General features: G+C 44.6%; 1 protein-coding gene across 9 annotated transcripts in view; it reads right to left on the reverse strand.

The window, feature by feature from the left end:
* The window catches only part of EPHA5 (EPH receptor A5), a 204,402-nt gene that overhangs the window by 9,180 nt on the left and 175,405 nt on the right, over nt 1-19,817 (reverse strand). For 8 of the 9 annotated variants that reach the window (XM_052774023.1, XM_052773983.1, XM_052774016.1 and 5 more), the window contains 6 exons: nt 19,114-19,299; nt 14,085-14,146; nt 13,056-13,265; nt 11,062-11,211; nt 6,186-6,379; nt 3,065-3,220 (listed from right to left, as the gene is read on the reverse strand). In XM_052774023.1, coding sequence (XP_052629983.1) covers nt 3,065-3,220; nt 6,186-6,379; nt 11,062-11,211; nt 13,056-13,265; nt 14,085-14,146; nt 19,114-19,299 — 958 coding nt within the window. Of the gene's footprint in view, nt 1-3,060; nt 3,221-6,185; nt 6,380-11,061; nt 11,212-13,055; nt 13,266-14,084; nt 14,147-19,113; nt 19,300-19,817 lie in introns of those variants that run through there. The other variant, XM_052774033.1, reaches the window with a different exon arrangement.

Consider the following 19,817-nt stretch of genomic DNA (forward strand, 5'->3'; position numbering starts at 1 on the left):
CCCAATCCCCCCAAGTCCCAGCTCTGGAATATACTGAACAGTTGCCTCTATTAAAAATGACAAGGAACATTTAACCTGAATTCTCCTTTGCAGAGTACAAAAAGTTTTGTTGTTCCCTTTTACAGAGAGAAAAAAATGAAAACCAGAAACCCCCAATATATTAACCTTTAAAGAACTTTGCTTGTTCCGGTGTTTATTTTCTGGAGAACCCATGACAGTCTCAGCTGACCCCACCCAGGAGCCATTTCTCTCCCTTAACTTTGTTGATTTTAAGGGCAATCTGCCAGTTTACATCAGCCTGAGCACATGGTTCAGGTCTTCAACATGCAACACTTTTCCTCTCAAGCCACTATGATGGTTTATCCTTTTTTAACAGCTGAGAAGCTGGTCTTTTGTCTTTTTTTACTATATCTCAGAGGGATAAGAGAAGTCTTGATTTGGATGGCTGATTGGCTTTTTAATGAACCTTCCACAGTTTTCCCACAAACAGACCTGAGTGGGGTCAAGCCTTCTTGCTAAGCCACCACTGCAACTCGAAGGTATGTGGTCTGAGCTGTTCAAGAACCCAGCCTGACTCATGCAAGCATCTCTGTCCAAGGCAGATGGGGGGGGGAATTTATTTGCTGACATGGATAACTAACTAGTTGGAGTTAGTTTCAACTGAACCGCGAGACAGATTCATGAAATGTCTCCTTTCAGCTTAAAAAACCCCCACAAAACAAACCCCAGAGGCTCCCGAGGCTCCCAGGCATCAGCTCCTCTGCACTGCTCTGCTGCTGTAAAAGCCCAGAAGAAAGCTGAAGCTGAGCAGCTCAGACATGTTGTTTCCACTGGGGCCAGTAACGGACCAGAGTAGGATGACAGTTGTGCTATAGAGAACAGACTGGGACCTGGTGAAGGGGGCCTTAGAGGAGTTTTGCAGCTGGTGAGGGTCAGAGCATCTCTGGCAGCTATAATCTTATTTAAAGACTTTTAAACCAAGTTGCCTTTCTGGCTAGAACTGTACAGATAATGGATTTCTTGGTTCACTGCCAAATGGAAAAACCATTTTGAAGTACTTTTTGGGTAGCCTGAAAAGATTTTGGTATATACTTTTGAAATTTTTGGAATACCAAAGAGTAAATATAGGGAAGTATTTAAATTTTTAAGTCAAATTAAGGAGATAATTTCACAATGTGAAATGTTGCACTCAAGAAAATGGAAGGTTAGGAATAGCTTTGTCAGCGGTATGGGATGCTAAGACTGTGTCAGCACAGAGGGTTGTTAAGACTGTTTAAAGCTACATGAGTAAGTGAACTTCTAATTTACTGTAAAAAATGACCATTAATTTGGGCTCAAACTCAACATTTTCTCTGACCCAAACCAATGCATTTCACTTCTGAGCATTTCTTTTAGAGCTCTTGAAATTCCATAAAATTCTAAAGAGGAATGAACTGGAAGCTTTTGTGAAACCCAATTTTCTTCTTTGATATGACTAATTCAGCCAAACAGCAACAAGTCTGTGATATATTTTAGACAATCTGCATTTTCTACCAGAACTTGCTCTGATTATAAGATTGAGGTGGCACAGTACAGGGTAATGCTCCAACGTTTTCCTTTTCTCTAAAATTACTGCCTCATCCTATCCCTCATCTTCCCACTCGCCATCTTGCTAGGTCTTTCTGCCACGTGGACTCTGACCACCCTGGCGATCGACCTCTTGGTCAACGTTTGTAGATCACCAGTCTAAAGTGAGACCCAAAGCCTGGTGTTTCTGGGCACTGCCATGTCAGATGAGTAGGTAAGGAACCATGGAGTCCTCAAAAGCCAAAGTAATATGGTATGTAATTGCAGGACTAGGCTGGGAAACCGCATGTAAGAGTCTCGGGCACCCAAAAAAGGATCTACGTAGAAATCCATGCACCCTAGCTCAGGGTTTTCACATGAATGCCTGAAGATAGACTGGATGAGTCCAGGTGTAAGAGACAAATATTGGTGATATGAGTGGAGCAAATAAAGTCTGAGTGAGAGCAGATATGCTCCTGCACTCCCTCCATGCATGTAGCGCAAAACTGAACTCTATTATAGAGATTTACCGACCTGCGTCACATGCAAAGGACCTCCTACCCTGTATGATGAGCTCCACAGCAAGACCTGTGGCAGACAGGAGAAATGCTGTGGTTCTATGGGGTATGGGGATTTTTCTTGTTTTATTCCTAATCCTCAGCCCTGATTCTGTACGTGCACTGGCAATCTGCATGTGGTTGGAGCAGCCACGACCTTCTCCAAAGCAGCACAGAGCATAATCCTTCCCATTCTGCCTTAACACCTGCAGTAAACTAAGCTCAAATTAACCCAGCTAGAAAGGCAGGCTTTGGGGCGAGCTTGAGTAAGCGGCAGGAGGAAAGTACAGATGTAATTACACAAGCAGGCAATTAAAGGTGGAGCATAACAGATCAGCAGCCCCGAGGCATTTACCAAGTCATTTGAGTGCTGTCACCCCAACTGAGTCATACCCATGTGCAAAAACCAAGGGCACATTCAGAAGGAAGAGTCTCAGCCAGGGAGCCTGTCCCCTAGAGCTGTGGATTTGCTGATGCTCTTCTGGCATCAGCTGTATCTATGCTTACTTCTGTTGATGTTGAATATTATTTCCATGCTTTACTGAGCTTGACTGTCCGCTTGGTTATGTCCAGATCAACAGTGTGTGAAGCCAGTATACCTCAGTGGGGACGCTAGCTCCTATACATTTACTAGTAGGGTGGGGTTTTTTATTTGTTAGTAACCCCAAATAATCAACTGCTATTATGTTGAGAGGACAGCCTGGCAATTATTCAAACTCAAGCATTAATTTCTGTGAGTAAAGGAGCCAAAGTACTGGCTGCCAATGTAGTGACTGTAAGTTTTAGTCTTGCCTGCACTTGTTATCATCAATACAGATGCTAAAAGAGAAACTGCTGACTGCAAACAAAGGGTAATGCTTTCCCTTTCCGCAGCCTCATCCCTACATATTTTTGAATGGTTTGTCTTCCCCCCCCTCTGCAATTCCAACAAACGAGGTGAAAATGATCTGGGCACTACTCACTCTAGGGTCACCTGAGCCACAGCATCCATCGAACTGTATCCATTCTCCATGAAGATCTCCGTGTATCGGCCCATTTTGATGGCTTCCAGCCATTCACCCACCGACCTGTAGGCACCGCTCCCGACTGGACTGTGCTCTATCAACAGATTTGATACTCTAAAGACAAGTAAAAACAAAGCAGCAGACAGAATCAGTATCAAGATGTACCCAACGTGACTCAGTTGCTCACATTTTTATATGGTAAAGATGATTCTTCCATTGTGTTTTCAGTGACTGCTGCAGCCTAAATCCTCCCAGCAGGCCTGATACGCAATGCATCAAACATACCACTTCACCTGTAATTTCACCACTTTTGAGTTAGTTCCTGCCATTTCTGGTCCTCACTGCAAGCAGAAAGAGGAGGAGAGGACTAGCATCCATCCCTGTTACCTCTCGCCCACAAGCAGGCTCCTCTTCTATCAGGCTCCCCCAGTCACTCTTATTTTAAAGTCTTCAGTTTCACTCCTCCCACTCTGTTTTCCTCCTCCTCCTTTAAAGCTCATAATTAACTTAAGACAGCCCAGAGCCTGGAAGCCAAAACCCAAATTACATTTCCCAGCAGCGGCCATCAATGGCAGGCTACTGTTAACACTTGAGGGGCTGTTCCCGCAGAGTCAGGCGGGGATTTCGGATGCGGGCAGCATCTGATGAGCCCTGCAGAGAGCAGCAATGCTCCAACCATGCTCCAGCCCTGAAACGAGAGGTAGACTCCTGCTCCCACACCCTCGCTCAAGACCTCGCCGCAGCAATTGCTACCTGCTCGTTATGCCATGCACGGAAGAAGCAATTCAGGCAAATAATAACTCTTCGCCGCAGCAGAAACACCAATGCAGTACCTGGCACAAGTGACCCATGCTGCGTACAGGTCCACCACCCTACTAATGATGCGCAGAGAGCAAAGGGGGCTTGTCCAAGGTCAGCCAGAAAAGAAACTGGATTTGTCCCCTGCTTTGTAAACCAGGACATACAGCTAGCATAAGCCTTGCATAAAGATTATTACCCACAGGTAAAAAAAACGTTTTCTGGGTCAGCCTCTGACAGTGAGAATTACACTTAAAAGACTCTCAACTGGAAGGAGAGCTGGGGTATTATATTATTATAGCACTTCAGGAATCTTCATATATTTTATGAGCACATTAGTATTATTTGTTTATTTAATAGCAATGCTGAAGGGTCCAATAAAATGTGAATACTTGCAGTACCAAGAACATAATGGCTTCCCATAACATTTTATACACATGAGGAATTCAAAACTCCTAAGTAATCATAATGAGAAGTGGATTTTCATCACTAATGTCAGGAGGTACCTACTGGTATGCACATGCTGTAATGTAGAGAGTGACTTCCTCCTTTATTTGCATTAATGAGAATTTCCATAAAGAATACATTACATATATAAAAAAATCCTTTACAGCTGCTGTATGTTGAAATTATGATTCATATGGAATTACTATGGTCTGGGCATGGCAATCTGTGATTATAGAAACACAGTCCCAAAGCCTGGCTGTTCAGGTGCTCCATCCACATCAAAAATACCCACAGCAACTCTGAAAAGGAAAGGTTTGGAATTGCATGGACCTGTTCATGGAATAAAACATCAGCAAAGTGCTTAGCAGCTCAGAGAAATGCTTTGCTGCCTATTTTCCTCTCTTCTGGCATAACAGTTTGGTATGTATGAAAGACTGCATGAACCACCGCATAACAGGCCTGGAAGATGACTGTTCTGAACTTAAAATAAAAGACAAATGTCACATATTTTATGCTATCATAAACCTTTTCCTGCAGGTTTGCTGGGACTGACATTACATCTAATTGCTAATAAGAGTAATTTCTTCTTCAGATGATAAATGATGCATGTAAAATAGCCCAAGAAATCAGACCTATCTTGTATTTAAAAATTAACAGAGATTTCATGTTTCTTCTCTTCCAGTGCATGAGATGCCATGTGTGGGGACATGCCAGCAAGGGGATGTGAAGTCCAGCTACAACAGGCGAGATAGGCCACATGCAGCTGTGCCCAGAAGGTGCGGAGATGGATGGGTCTAAGCTCACAACAGTACATCTGCTTTGGTCCACACCACCAGTCTAATCTCATCTTACATTCCTCTCATTCCTGTCCAAGGAAAACAATGCGTCTTTTTTTTCTTCGTCTAAGACTAAGCTTTTCTGAAGGGTCTCTTCCAGTGTTAATCAGGGGAACTCTACTGCCACCAGTGAAGCAGCGATGATTTATATTCATCACTCCTTCATGACCTTGCAAGGAACTGAGTGATTAGCAACACAGATGGCTCAGAAGTAATACTTGTGTGCTTACAGCAAAAAAGAAAAAGTCTCTCCAAGACTGCAGTACAGTGGAGACCCCAATACTAAAACTCACTAAAAAATATTAAACTCTCTTTCCCCAAGTGCAGCTTTATTTCTTGAGTGTATTTACCTTACTAGTAGCAGTGTAGCTATTCGGATTCATGTTTAACTGCACATCGGCTGCTCTATTCACTTAATGTGGTTTTAGCCAATGGTTTGTGTACAGCTCTTCGGGAACCACAGAGATCCTCCAGCGATTACCAAAACTGTCAGAACTGGCAGTGGCAGCTAGCATGTCTGGGAATAGTTGTGGGAGGATGCACTTGGACATCTGTCAGCTCTGCACATCCTAAGAGTTTCCCCAGGAGACACTCTTCATTTGTATTACCAAGATAAAGTCAACAGGTAGATAATTTGAGCAGCATTTACTATCTACTTCATGGACTCAAGTCTTGCCCTCTCTAACCTTGGGGTAGAGCACAGGTAGCTTTATCATAGACCTATAAATACCACTGAAACTCCCGTTTCTGAAAGACAGGCCACAGTAGTGTTCTTTGTGGCAGCAGCACTGCATTTACGGAGTAACTGAATTGCTCACCTGCCTGCCAATTTCAACAGAAAAAGTTGATTCGGGAAAACTCCCCTGGATATAATGAAGCTGGAGGAACATCCACCCGTGGGCATGCACAGGCTAAATAATAAGTGGTAATTCAACCCCAGGGGCAGGTATTCAGACAAAGATCTCGCTCTGAGAAATTACTCTGGCCTGAGTTTGTACCTGCTCGATGCATTAACCAACGTCTTCAAGCTGCTTGGGTTACGGATGAGCTTGTCCAACATGCTGACAATTTCGTCAAACTTGGGCCTGCCGTTGCGGTCTTTCTGCCAGCAGTCGAGCATTAACTGGTAGAGAGCAGCAGGGCAGTCCATGGGACTTGGCAGGCGATAGCCTTCCTCCACGGCTTTAATCACCTACGGGAGAGAAAACACGAGGTTGATGGGTTGCTTTTTTCCTTTCGCCTTTTTCCCAAATGCAAATTGACTTAAACAGAGGACTTTGGGACCAGCTAAGTGTTCACGTAAAATCCCACCACCCCCCCCACTCCACACACAAGAAGCAAACCCAGTAAACCCCACTATCTTTCATATTTTCTATGGGATGGGTTGAATAACTTAATTTTTCATCGCTGCAAAATGAATCTAGAAAGCCAAGGCACTGCTGCAACCAGGTGGCCAGATTGCCAGGTTGTACTTGTTCAAAGCTCAGCTGAGGTCTGTAGGTTATATACTGGGAAACACCCAGAGCCTACCCTAAGTCCACGAAAAGCAGCCTATGGGGCTTTCTGGCATCTTCTTGGAGTGCAGTGATTTTGTTTATTCAGATGTTGGCTCCTTTTTAAATGAAAAGGCATGTGCTAGACCACAAATTTGTATTACAGTAATAAAAGTCTGACTGTATTTCAAAAGAGACTTTGAATGCTAATTGATGGATGGATTCAAGGCAGAGGCAGAACAACCATCTCGTATATCATTCAATACTGTCTGGGTCTAGTCGTTTCTTAGTGTGGCCACACTTCTGCCAGGAATTTAAAATGTCAGCCCAAGACTATGTAAATTAAAACCAGGGGAGGGTTGTTGCACTGATTTAAAATACAAACCATCTATATGGTTCTATATCTAAAACAGGTGATCTGCACATGTGCTGCCTGCCCTCTCAAAAGGCAGAAATTAATAAATGTGGGCAGAATTGAAGAAAGCGACTTGTTTTCCCCAGTTTGGGGCAGATTTACAGCAGGGCTCCAAGCCCAGCAGTTCCCATTTTGAACCATTACAATTTTCAGGAGAATGTAGCTCGTGTTTCAAGCCGCAAGGGTCTGTGACTGTGCCAGGAGAATCCCAGTGGCCCATCTTCATACCCTCTACTCCCAAGACTCCTCAACCAAAAGGAGCTGGAAGCAGCTATTTGCTATGTGGAAAACCACAGCGCTTCACTGCTGGACTCCAAGGACTGCCTCAGATGCCATTCATTCTAGGCACCATCTCATAATTTGAAAACATCCTGTGTTTAAAAAGAAGGCTCTGTGGTTAGCACGGAAGTTGTTTTCTTGATCTTTAGTCCCTTTGCGAGCAGTATAGGAAGAGCTGTGTCAGGCTGGCATTGCATTTCAGAAGGCTCTGAAATTCAGGACCGCATGGTTCACTTTCAAATTGTCCTCCACAGGGCTTTTTGCCAAGTGGAAGAGTCCCAGGAATGAGCTGGGCTGGCTGAGCAGCACTAGCAGGAACCTCAAACTCCCTAAAGACGTACATAGTAAAGAAGAAGTTAGGTGAGGCTGTGTAATCTTCTCTGAGGGTAGCGAGCACATCTGAAGATCTGGCCCACAACACCTGCAGTCCTTTTGTGCCCATCTAAGATTTCATCTGTCGGTGGAGCAGTTGCGCCGCTCTCTACCCAACCTGCGCTTGCAATGCAATCTCTTCTATGGCCTGACTTTTGCTCGCAGCATCAAAACCCAGCCTCACCACACTATGCTATCTGCACTGTCTGTTCTTCGCATCATGCTTTTCAGCTGGTCCCCGATACCAAATTTGCAGCTGCCCTATAAAAAAAAGCCTCAGCGTGGCACAGCCACGAGAATGTTATTTGCTGTGTCCGCGTCTATATTTATAATAACGGATCATCCTCCAGCTGTAGCAGAAAGAAAATAGTAGCAAGACGGGGAGCAGACCATCTGGCACCAGCTCAGAATATCAGAACTACATCTGCAATGGGGTTATGCATGTTTGATATTCCTGGCAGCAACATCACAATCAATAGCGTTAACTCAATTTACAGGATGTCGTTTATTCTGGCGATATGATGTAAATGGTATCAAAATACTGCGAGGAGCTAGGACGCTGAAATACACTCTTGCATCTGAAGGTGCTTTGGGGTCTGGCAATAAGAGGAGCAAAAGAATGAAACAGCAAAGATCGACTCACTTGTAGCCACCACAACACTTAGAAAATAAGAAAATGGCACATTCGCTGTTCCACTCATTGGTGCGTACTGCTTTGTAAGACTTGAAGAGCTAAAATTTGCACCTATAAGGAGGCATTTTTGTCCCTGTTCCTCTTCTGGACAAGCACTGCTCACTTATGGATTGGGGTGACTGAACTGCATGTTTGGGAGAGGACGATTTGGGATAGTCTATTCCACTAAACCAAAGCAACACTTTTAGCTCTGCGTTTTCATAAAACCACCAGTCTGAAGACTAAAAAGCAACCACTGTGATCATTTAGCTTAGCAACCTGTGTAACACAGGCCACAAAATTCCTCTCAACAATTCCTGCATCAAAGTCTTATCTTGTGGTCGAGTCAAAGCATATTTTTAGAAGGCCATCCAGAAACCAGCACGACTTTAAAATGTGGTTTGTAGCCTTTGCAGTAACAGTGCTGCCTGCCCTACGGCACTGCACCTCCTTTAAAGCAATCCATCTGTAACATGGTGAGAATCGTTTTGCTCATCACCGACCGTGCTTGCAAATGATGTGCTTTAATTACAAGCCATGCAACAAGAAACTCTTGTGCAACGGAGTCCGATTCATGTGGGCAGAGCCCCCGGTCCTCTGCATGAAAGCCAACACTCTGTCTAACACCACTGATTCTTCTGCCAACACAAGCAGGGGAGGAAAGAGGAAGAGGAGGCCTTCAGAAGGTGAAGGAGGAAGGCATAAATCGCGTGAGAAACATGCCACAGCACTCAACTAAGTTTCCTAGGCCACCACCACCCAGGCACTTGCCACCTGCACACAGACAGAGAGTTAACCCAAACAAAGCCTGAGCAGGAACTAATGGTCATAAACATCTCACCGGTCCTCTGCTTTCTGTTGCTAAAGAAACCAGTCCCCCATCTGCTTCTTCTCAGGCAAGTGTGAAATTCACCCTGTGCCCCACAGTGCATGGAGGCATTTGGGCTTTTTGGAACAGTTCTGCAAAGCGTGGATGTTCACAGTGTTACGATCCAAACAAGGGACTCCCCCTGGCCACAGAGCATTATTTCACTGGCACCAGCCTGAATCTTAGTCTGGCATTTACTGAACAACATCTGTGCTATGCTGGTGCATCAGCATTAAAGATAGTTACAGTGCTCAGTGTGACTGAAAAGGTTGGCTCTCAATTGCTGCATTCTCTGCACAGGCTATAGAAGAAAGTCTCTGTATTTGATTGAGATAAATCCCTGCGTAGATACGTGCTGTTTTACCAAACTCCCGGCAAACGTGACAGCCTCAGCCATGCAGAAGCGGTGGGCATTCATGCTAAACAACGCGCTCGTCTCCCTGGCAAGAAGCATGGCATGACCGTCTCAAAGGTACCGCTCGTTTCCACGCCTGGACTCGAAGGGAGATGAGACAGCAGCTCAGTGTGACAGGTAGTAACATCCACTGATGGCAAAGGCCCACAGACAAAACACAGGAGAAACAGAATGCTCAGCCAGAGCCTTTGCTGCCAGCAAAACGGCAGAAAGTCACAGGGACAGGGACGCTGCTCAAAAAAGAAAAAAGGATGAAACATCAGGTATTGTGACCCACGGCGGAGCAAGGACTTGCTTTGCCCAGCCGGCAGCATCATCTCCGCAGGCAGCAGGGCTGCAGAGCTGAAGTGGGAAGGATGAGGAATGACTCCATTTGCCACATGCAGAGTGGTGCTTTTTCCCTCCCATTGCAGAGCTGCTCTGGGGGCCCCGCATGCCTCATGGTGACCCTGACCTCATGTACTAGCTGGCATCCTCAGAAACCTCCACGCAACATGGTTTGCAGAGATGTGAAGAGGAAGGAGAAGCCTAGAAAATCTAGCAAACCCAGGCTTAAATTCTTTTAGCCATAGACAAGGACAGATGTTTATGGTGAGCTCAGGGTAGAAGGTAGCCCTGCAGTAGGATCAAGAGATCCTTACAGAGGCTGGGATCAGGGCTGCAGTCAGAAGGGAGACAGTATCCCCAGGCATCTCCCTGTTTGGAGATGCTTCAGAGGGTGGCCTTGAGGTCAGAGGCTCAAGGGGGACTGGGGTCCAGGAGCAAGGGGACACAACTTGTAGAGTGCTGTACAAATGAACCATGAGAGCTTGCATTAGCACAGACTTGCAAGATGTTCACAACAGGAGCAAAACTACGCTCTCGAGATCAGCAATGCAAGGGCAACCAAGACGCAGCTCTCTGGACTGCCGTCACTAGATCAAATCACCCAGCTTTTGTGCAGGGAAACAAAGCCCTTACCATGACTCTCTTGAGCTTCTGCTTTACATGGCAGCAGGGGTTTGGACACACAATTGAAATGCTGCCAGTTTATCAGCATCTATCCCCTAGCAGACCTTTGTCATTAAGCAGAGGAGGGACAGGCTCCAGCTCTAACAGCATTAGTGAAGCTCCAGCGGTCTGCTGGGGGAAGCAGGCTTGTCTCTGTGCAGACACATTTCCCTCTGCGCACAGCCTGTTCTGGGCTGCTGCTGCAAAAGAAAGAGCATCAAACGGGAGGATCATTTTTGTCTGGCATGGGAGAGCAAAGCCATTTTTACAGCAGCTCTCCTCCTCTTGTCCCCATCCTGCCTCTCTGATTGCAGAATGAATGCCAAGCCCTCAAAGTCCCATCACACAGCAGCTCTTGCACGTGCTTACATCTTGGTTTGTCATCTCCCAGTAAGGCCTCTCGCCATAGGACATCACCTCCCACATCACGATGCCGTAGCTCCAGACATCGCTGGCCGATGTGAATTTACGGAAGGCGATTGCTTCAGGTGCTGTCCATCGGATAGGGATCTTCCCTCCCTAGACAGAAAAGAAAAGGAAAAAAACCCTCAAAAAGCAGATTGCAGAGGAGGGCAGAGAACATGCAAAAGAGGACGAAACAGCACTTCTTAGAGCACTAAGGGATGTTATTTTCTCTCTGGAAAGAGACATCGAATTTTAAAGTAAATCTGTTTGACAGCATGGGGCCCCTTTCCACATTATCTCAGCCCATAAGCATTTGTAGGCTGCCTACTAATTGGCTGTCCTGAAGGTTTGTTGTTTGAATGCTGTTTGAATGCTGGGACATGTATAGGATCAACATCTCAATTATGTTGCTCGGGTTGGTAGGGGAATACAGTTCCTCCATTTCTGAGAGCAAGCGGGGGAGGAACAGACAGCTCTGAAGCTGAGGAAGACTTTGATCTAACGAGGGCTTCATGCAAATTGCTGCGGAAGTAATGCCCTTTTTTCTTTCTCTTTTTTTTTTTAATGCAGTCCTGATCGTGCAGAGAGATCTGCGTAGCAGGCACAGAAATCTGTGTGTGCAAAGACCAGCCTTCTTGGCCTCTGCTGTGGGACTGAAAATGATGCCACAGCTGTCAAATGTGCTTTGCTGTTTCCTTTTCCCCTTTCTACCATTTTAGAAATCAAACTTCAGACCAGCTCTGAGAAGGAAGAGGGGAGGGAAAGGGGAGTTTGGATTAAGGAATACTTTTCTCATTGGGTTTAAAGAGTTGTCTCCCTTGATTTATATCAAAATATATTTTACTGTGAAGTCCCTTCCTCCCAGTGTTGAGCTAAATATTGGAAGGTCTCCCTGAATGCCCTCTAACAGTGTTTGTTATTGGAAAAAGGTAGAATTTGGAACACATCTTCAAAGCAAATTTTTAAAAGTCCCCTCTTCCAGTAATTATTTATTCACAGGCTTATCAGCGCATGCCTTAAGTGAGGGGCCAGATTCTCAGCAGAGCCAATTAGCACATGGCAGCACATTGCAGCCGCAGCAGGGCTGGCTGAGAGCCCTCCACCTTGCAGGGAGGCTCTGGTCCAGCCGTGCGCTGAGTCCCGTCGCGGGGTCTGTGACTGCCAGGAGCTGAAAGGCCTTTCCCAGATCTCCACGGGAACTGGGAATGTGGCCCAGAGAGCTCCCACCACCCGTAAAAAAATACCCTTGGAAAAACACGCTAACAGGACATGTCCAAGAGTGCCAATCACTGCCATGAATATTGGAGGCTCTCTCCAAGCCTCTGCTGCTGAGGATGGGTCCTATCCACACCCTCTCCGCAGTGCTGGGGCCACGTGGCCTTGCACTGGGATGGGTGGGCTGATGCCCTGAAAGGATGGATCAAGGATGGAAAGGCACAGAGCACTGAGGCTGGAGAAGCTCTTTCTCAGGTTGGGGGAAATCACCTTCAACAGGGTAATGTTGAGAGCAATGTGCATCATTTGCAATGGGCATTACATGCTTACCAATGTTTTAAAAGGGTCAAATTGTCCAGAAGACCATATCTTACATCTCTGCATGGGTGCCTAAGCAAAGCACTAGCTCTTGCTCTTTCTTCCCTTTGGTATTCACCAAAGAGGACAGAATAGAGCTGGGAGGGCAGCACCTTTGCAAATTTTGCTATTTGACTCAGGTGCCCAACATGAACTTAAAAGTTATTAGTTAAGTTCTGCCTTATTTGGCCATCCCCACTACAAAGTTACAGGCATTTACAAAATTAATCTGATAACAATTAACTGGTAACACCTGGCCAAATGCTCGTGCACAGCTTAGAGGCTCTGGATTTGTAGAAACCTCTTTGCTAGAGAGCCTGAATGCCAAAATGTGGCAGGGAATACATTTTTCTTGAGCTCATGCGTTCAGTATCCTCATAACTCACCCTGGTTGTGTACGCTGCTTCGGGGTCATCTTCCAGGACTCTGGAGAGGCCGAAGTCTGACACCTTGCAGACTAAGTTGCTGTTGATTAGGATATTCCTGGCGGCCAGATCTCTGTGTACGTAACCCATGTCAGACAGGTACTTCATTCCTGATGCGATGCCTCGCAGCATCCCGACCAGCTGAATGACTGTGAACTGCCCATCGTTCTTCTGCAAAAGGAAGGAGACATTTGATCAGTTGAGAGTCTCCGCACCCTCAGCATTGTGTGTGCATGAGTAAAAATGCAAAGGCAAGTCTCCAAGGAAGAAAAACAGGGAAATTAATAATTCATTACTCTCATGCTCTGACCATGAAGCTTTTCAAAGTTTCACTGTTTGGATTAGGATCTCTAGAGACAAACCTAAGGAAATGTAGTTCTCTTCACTGGAGATCAAGGAGCGAGCTATTTCCCCTGGTGACTGATAAAGAGACCGCAACTGGGAGTGAACACATGTAGTTATGTGTATAAAGGCACCAGGGTGGGCTGTCTCCTAGTCAGCCAACTGAATGGCACCAGGTTGCACAGAGATCCTACCTGCAGAGGTCCACGTGTGAATATTTGGGGCTAGGAGGTCTTCCCCACGTTGCCACACTGCATTTCTAACCACTTCCCCTATCCTCCCTTCTCTAGCTCTTACATTTCATGGAAAAACTCTGACAAGTCTGGGGTTTGCCATGATACAGTGTGGATGTGCTCTTGAAACACATCAAATTTTGGAGGATAAGTTAATCATTTCCACGCAGCAGACTGCCTTCTAAAATAAACATAATATCCTCCAATTTATTCTTTTTTGTTTGTATCAATGCACGAACCAGGTCCTTCATGATGCTGTATAAATATAGATCAAACAGACAACTGAGCTACTCCTGCCTCCAGACAGCATCAACGGCTGGACCAGCACCCAGCAAACATTTTCATTGGTATTAACCATCTACAAAGAACCCAAACTTTAACCAATGTACCCCTGGAAAAAGGATCTAAGTACTACCTTTAAAAATGTATCCAGAGAACCGTTCTCCATGTATTCAGTCACTATCATTACTGGTTTGCCTGGAAAAAAAAGCGCAAGAGTTTGTTAGCAATTTATTTTTAAAAAGTGAACAATAATAAAGTCTTTTCATAATGCATCTGAATGTGAATATACAGCCATGCAACAGTAAATCTACATGGACACACTGCTGTCCCAGCAGGATGACAATAGTTTTTGCCAGAATATATGTAGAAATAGGGGAATTGAGGAGGTGGGGATGAAAAAGTAATCCCGTGTTATGGGTGGAGTACCAAGCCCTGGAGTGTTTAGATTATGTTTGAGGAAGATGTTGCAAGCTGAAACCAGGCAACCTATGCACAACCTTCTCCTCATCTCCGTGAACAAGCTGAAAGCTTGCAGAGGCCAAATTGCACACAACGACCTCTTTGGACTCTTCCCTATAGCTTCAACACCCTGAAGTAAGAACAGGAGCCCAATAGGAGCAGCCAGGATGATCTGAAGCATCTATCTGACCTCAGTAGCCACCAAAACCAAGAACAGGAAAGGATGGGATTACATCCCTTGTAATTCAAGTAATCCCGTGTGACTACACTTGTAAACACATCTGAAAGTAAGAAAAGGAATATTTACGCTGCAGAACAAAAGTGAGTTAAGTATGGAATGAGTGCAAGTGGAAATCAAAATAAAGGTTCATAACAAAAGACCTGGTCTCCTACTGTTGACAGGAATAATAATGTTTTTCCAAATCCATTTGATTAATTTTCATGCCCGAGTCATTTTAATGGTAATTATATATAGTTTTTGCTCAGTTTTTATATCTAATTTCTCGCTAGCTTGCCACAATGACGTAGCAATAATTAATGTGGTGTGCTCCAGCCCTTGTAAATTCAATGAAATCTTATAAGAACATGTAAATTATTTTTTATTTAAATCAATTTCCATTAGCTAGCATGAAGCACAGACAAAAGAGCTGTCAATTATTTGTAAAGTGCATTATAAATGTCTTTCATAGAAATGATCAACGAGAGCTGCCACGTGTCATAACATGTGCATGAAGGTAAATGCTCCTAAAGATCAGTGCATGTTCTACCATTTAAATTGATCTTAATCTTCCCACTTTCCCGTTACCTTAACTATTTGCCTAATTTACTGCTTAATTATCTACATAATAAAGATAATTGTGAACTTGTCAATCAAAACACTCATTGTTGTGCAGATACTACCTTTACAGCATGAGGGACCTGTGCTGCTTCAGTTCTCTTGCCAAAATTATTACTTTTGATATGAGAAATACACCTTGGGGCCACGAAAAATATCGTTGAGTCCCAAACAAAATAACGGGCCCCATCTTCAAGGACGACAGCCGTCTGTCTGTACACAACATGGGCTGTGTGCAGGAGGGAGGAGAGATCTCGGGTGACGTTGCTATAGGTTGGCAAACACGTCAGTGGCTACGCAGGGAAGGAAAATCCCAGGTATATCTCATTTTTTTAAAAATTTTTGGTTTTTAAACACTAAACCCCCAACTATAGCATTGGGTCCCTTATCTCTGGCACTTCAAGACAGCATTGCAGCAAAACTGGCATCTCATTATGCCACCACCCTGGAGGACCTCCTTCAGACTCTTGCCTTTGGTTGCCATCAGAAAAAAGAAAATAAGATTTCTGGCACTTATGTTTCATTATTTGACTGCTGCAGGTTGACAGTAATCGTGGAATAAATTAGCCCCAAATCCAAGAGCATGGAAATAAAGACACAAATAGAGTAACTTTCAACAAAGTTGTTGTGGTTTAACCCCAGCCAGCAACTAAGCACCACGCAGCTACTCACTCACTCCCCCACCACCCAGTGGGATGGGAAAGAGAATTGGAAGGAAAAAGGTAAAACACTTGGGTTGAGATAAGAACAGTTTAATAGAACAGAAAGGAAGAAACTAATAATGATAATAACAACAACAATAATAAAATGACAATAATAATAAAAGGATTGGAATATACAAAACAAGTGATGCACAATGCAATCGCTCACCACTCCCCAACCAATGCCCAGTTAGTTTCTAAGCTGCGATCCCTCCCAGCCCCACTGCCCCCGGTTTATATACTGGGCATGACATCACATGGTATGGAATACCCCGTTGGCCAGTTTGGGTCAGCTGTCCTGGCCATGTCCCCTCCTAACTTCTTGTGCCCCTCCAGCCTTCTTGCTGGCTGGGCATGAGAAGCTGAAAAATCCTTGACTTTAGACTAAACATTACTTGGCAACAACTGAAAACATCAGTGTGTTACCAACATTATTTTCATACTGAATCCAAGACATAACGCTATAGCAACTACTAAAAAGAAAATTAACTCTATCCCAGCCAAAACCAGGACAAAAATAAATTAAAAGTAAACATTGGCCCTTCTAAAGCACTGGGATGATTCTCTGTGTCAGCAGGGCTCCCTCCCCCTGGCACTACCGGGCTATAAAATGTGTGTAGATGTCATTCATATCAATGTACTAAATGCAACGTGCACACCATCAGCGCAACCAAACGGGTTGTGAAAGAAAACAGGACTGTCATTACCTTTGTAAAGCAGAAATAGCTAAGGGCTTGTCTGCATGGGGACAGTGAAGACGATGAATCCAAGTTAACTAAGGTGTGCATTTGAACTAGATTAGTTAAATGGTATTAAGCCCCTGCACGGATGGTCTCATTCAGAATTAAAAATGGCCTAATTCAATTTAACTTAATTTACTTCCAAAGCAAATCATGATGCAGCAAAGACATTTTACCTTAAAGATCTGAATCTATGATAGGCCGATGACTAAAACACTGAAGAGAAAAGAAGTTAAATAATACTTTGAGATAGCAGCATAGTTTGGGAATTATAAAGGTTGTTTCGGTCCATTTAAAAGAAAAGAAAAAAGCTGGGAAGATGCTCTAGATGCCCGATGGAAAAAAATTTTGAGTGCGGTAAACAAGCATTTACTGAGCTAATGAAGAGCTCAGAGTGCACGTACCCCCCTGCATCCAAACTCCAGTTGCTCCAAGTCCAATTTAGAAGCAAAACTCCCAGCTTTTCCATGGCCTTTGGAGCAGGTGGCCACTCTACATAAAAGGCAGCTCGCTAGGGAGGCACATCCTCTCTAAAAGTGGGATTCCCACCCATCCCCTGAGGCCCCGGCAGCCAGAAAGACTCAAGCCCGCATCAGCTTTTATGGATGTATAATCATCACTCGCTTCCTGCCCAATATCCCACATCCCTGCAGGGCTAGAAATGGGAGCTTTTATGTATTAAGGGCTACACAAGGTGACCCCAAGAGATTTTGATATTTATTCATTTTGGGGGAGAAACCTATCTTGGTTATTTTTTTTCTTTTCTTAAAAGTTTTAGGAAACGCAATTTCACGGAAAAATGCAAGAAAAGGCTGTTGATTCCAAACTAGCATTGATTTTGAGTAGGTTATAAGGATATGAACAGGACAGACAGCTAGCGTCTCCGTACCTTCTCTGCTGCAGCTCTGAAAAAGAACTAATTTTGGAGACGCTGCCCCTGATGAACGACAAATGGTACTAACAGCAGCCACATAGCCCCAAACACCAGCATTTGAATGGCAGTAGCTAAGCTCTGACATTACCAATCACAAAGACAAGAGGGGAGATAGCCATTCACACTTCTTCAGCTAGCAGAAACTTCCTGAAACACTTAAAATATATCTTAAAATAAAGGAGTAGCTGTTTTCAACAAAAAAAAAATCCTTGGTGCGAATAATGTAGATCCTCCAAGGCTTTTAAATGGAAGAGTAACAACACCTCTGCACCTTTCCCACAGCCTCAGCACAGCACCAACAGCCGCAGAGGTTTGAGCCGGGCACATTCGGATGTGCCTTCCCTTCCTCTGCCCTTATCTTTAGTGCATACAGTAATTTGGAGAAGAACTGGGCTGAGAAAGTTACGGAAGGTTATTTTGCTAACTGAGGAGTCAGACCTCGGTAACTCTCATGCTGTGATGTTTTGCCAGCCATTTCACATTTTCCCCAAGCCCTCAACCCCTCTCATAATCTATATGCCAGCACCAGGGGCAACTATTACCACGGGCATCACTAGCAGATCCCAGGGGGAGCTTGCCCTAATCGTGGTTTTACACAGTCCTGTCATCTTCAGCTACACTCCCGTTCTTCTTCCCTGCTTCTGGAAAGCAAAACTTCAGCTAACTTCTGTCCTTGCTCACATCCTGTGCAAATGATCACAAGGCTCAGCACTACCCTCCTGTGGGCTTTGCTTCAGTGGTTTCTCAAAATATGATGGCTGGAAATCATCAGGGGTTGTGTTTTGGGTTTTTTTTTTCAGACTCTTGTTAGCAAAATCCTCCCTGTTTCCCTGCCAGGGCAATTGCTTCCCACTTCTTGGAACATCTTTGCTCTCCCTGGGGCTCATGTGGTTTCAAAAGTAAACAAATAAAGGCAGGAATAAGAAGTGAGCTTGCTCGAAAAACTTAGCGGGTGGCTCGGCATCACTGTGTTCAAAATGCTCTTGCATTTTGCAGGCGGTAAGTGCTGCTGAACTACTTGCAAGGCAGAAGTCAGGCAGCACACTCCACCGGCATTCAGACATCCCAGGCTTACTACCATCTCCATCACCCACCCACTGCCTGAGGCTGGCCAGGCATATCATCTCCTATTTCTGTCTCATTTAATTTGGGGCCTTTGAAGAGGGGTTTTCTCTTAGCCCATGCATATTATGCCTAGGTGAGGCAAGGTTTGCAGGGGGAGTTAAACGTTTTTTATCATTTTAGCCATTATCTGTCCATTCTAGCTGGAAGAACGCTGAAATCCTTCAGGCACAAACCCGCTTTACAACGTTAGGGAACCTGTTCCTGGCTGGAGCTACAAAGTGTGACATTTTGGGCAAGGGAAGTTCACTGGTTTTTGAGAAATTATGAAAGGCGCAGTCAAAACGTGAATTACCCAAGTCTTCTGCCTCTAACCAACTCTTCCATCAGCCAGAGTTCAAGGACAGCAGTCCACAGCAAATTGTACCTACTCTTTGTGACGACGCCTTCAAGGTGGATGATGTTGGGGTGGTCGAACTGCCCCATGATGCTTGCTTCTCCCAAGAAATCACGCCTCTGTTTCTCCGTGTAGCCCACCTTCAGGGTTTTGATAGCCACTGGAAACTCACGCTTTCCCTGCAGCTTCAGCCGTCCGCTGCAGACTTCCCCAAATTCACCTTCAGAGAAAAATCAGAATGAATGGGATCATGGCACATCGAAGGAATGCACGGTGCACATCCATCTACAGCATGCAGCCCAGCCCCTATAGATAGCTGATCAAAAGCACACAGGGCTGTCCCACATTCATGGATATGGAAAGCTGAACATCGCAGTGATTGCCACCTCCAATAGCTGGCATACCGCAAGCAAAGTAATTCACAAGCACAAGAAAACTAGAAAGAACAGTATAATTCTCCTATATTTAAAGAGTTATGCTCTATATTCCATTGGGCTTTTTCCTCATTTCATGTTTTTGTCTACTAGATGAAAGAGTCCTGTCACATCCTATATCATTGCCCTGTGTAGATAGCTGTAAAACACAAGCCACTTGCTTCTTAACCTTCCTTTGGTAAGTTAAATAGATGGAATGCTGTTAGCCTTTCACAGCAACATATATTTTTATAGACTATAAACCCTTTCCAATTTTATGACCACCTTTTTAAAAAAGTAACCCAAATGGATTTTTTTTCTTTTT

Source organism: Harpia harpyja, chromosome 2 (genome assembly GCF_026419915.1).
Source record: "Harpia harpyja isolate bHarHar1 chromosome 2, bHarHar1 primary haplotype, whole genome shotgun sequence".
Taxonomy (NCBI): Eukaryota; Metazoa; Chordata; class Aves; order Accipitriformes; family Accipitridae; genus Harpia; species Harpia harpyja.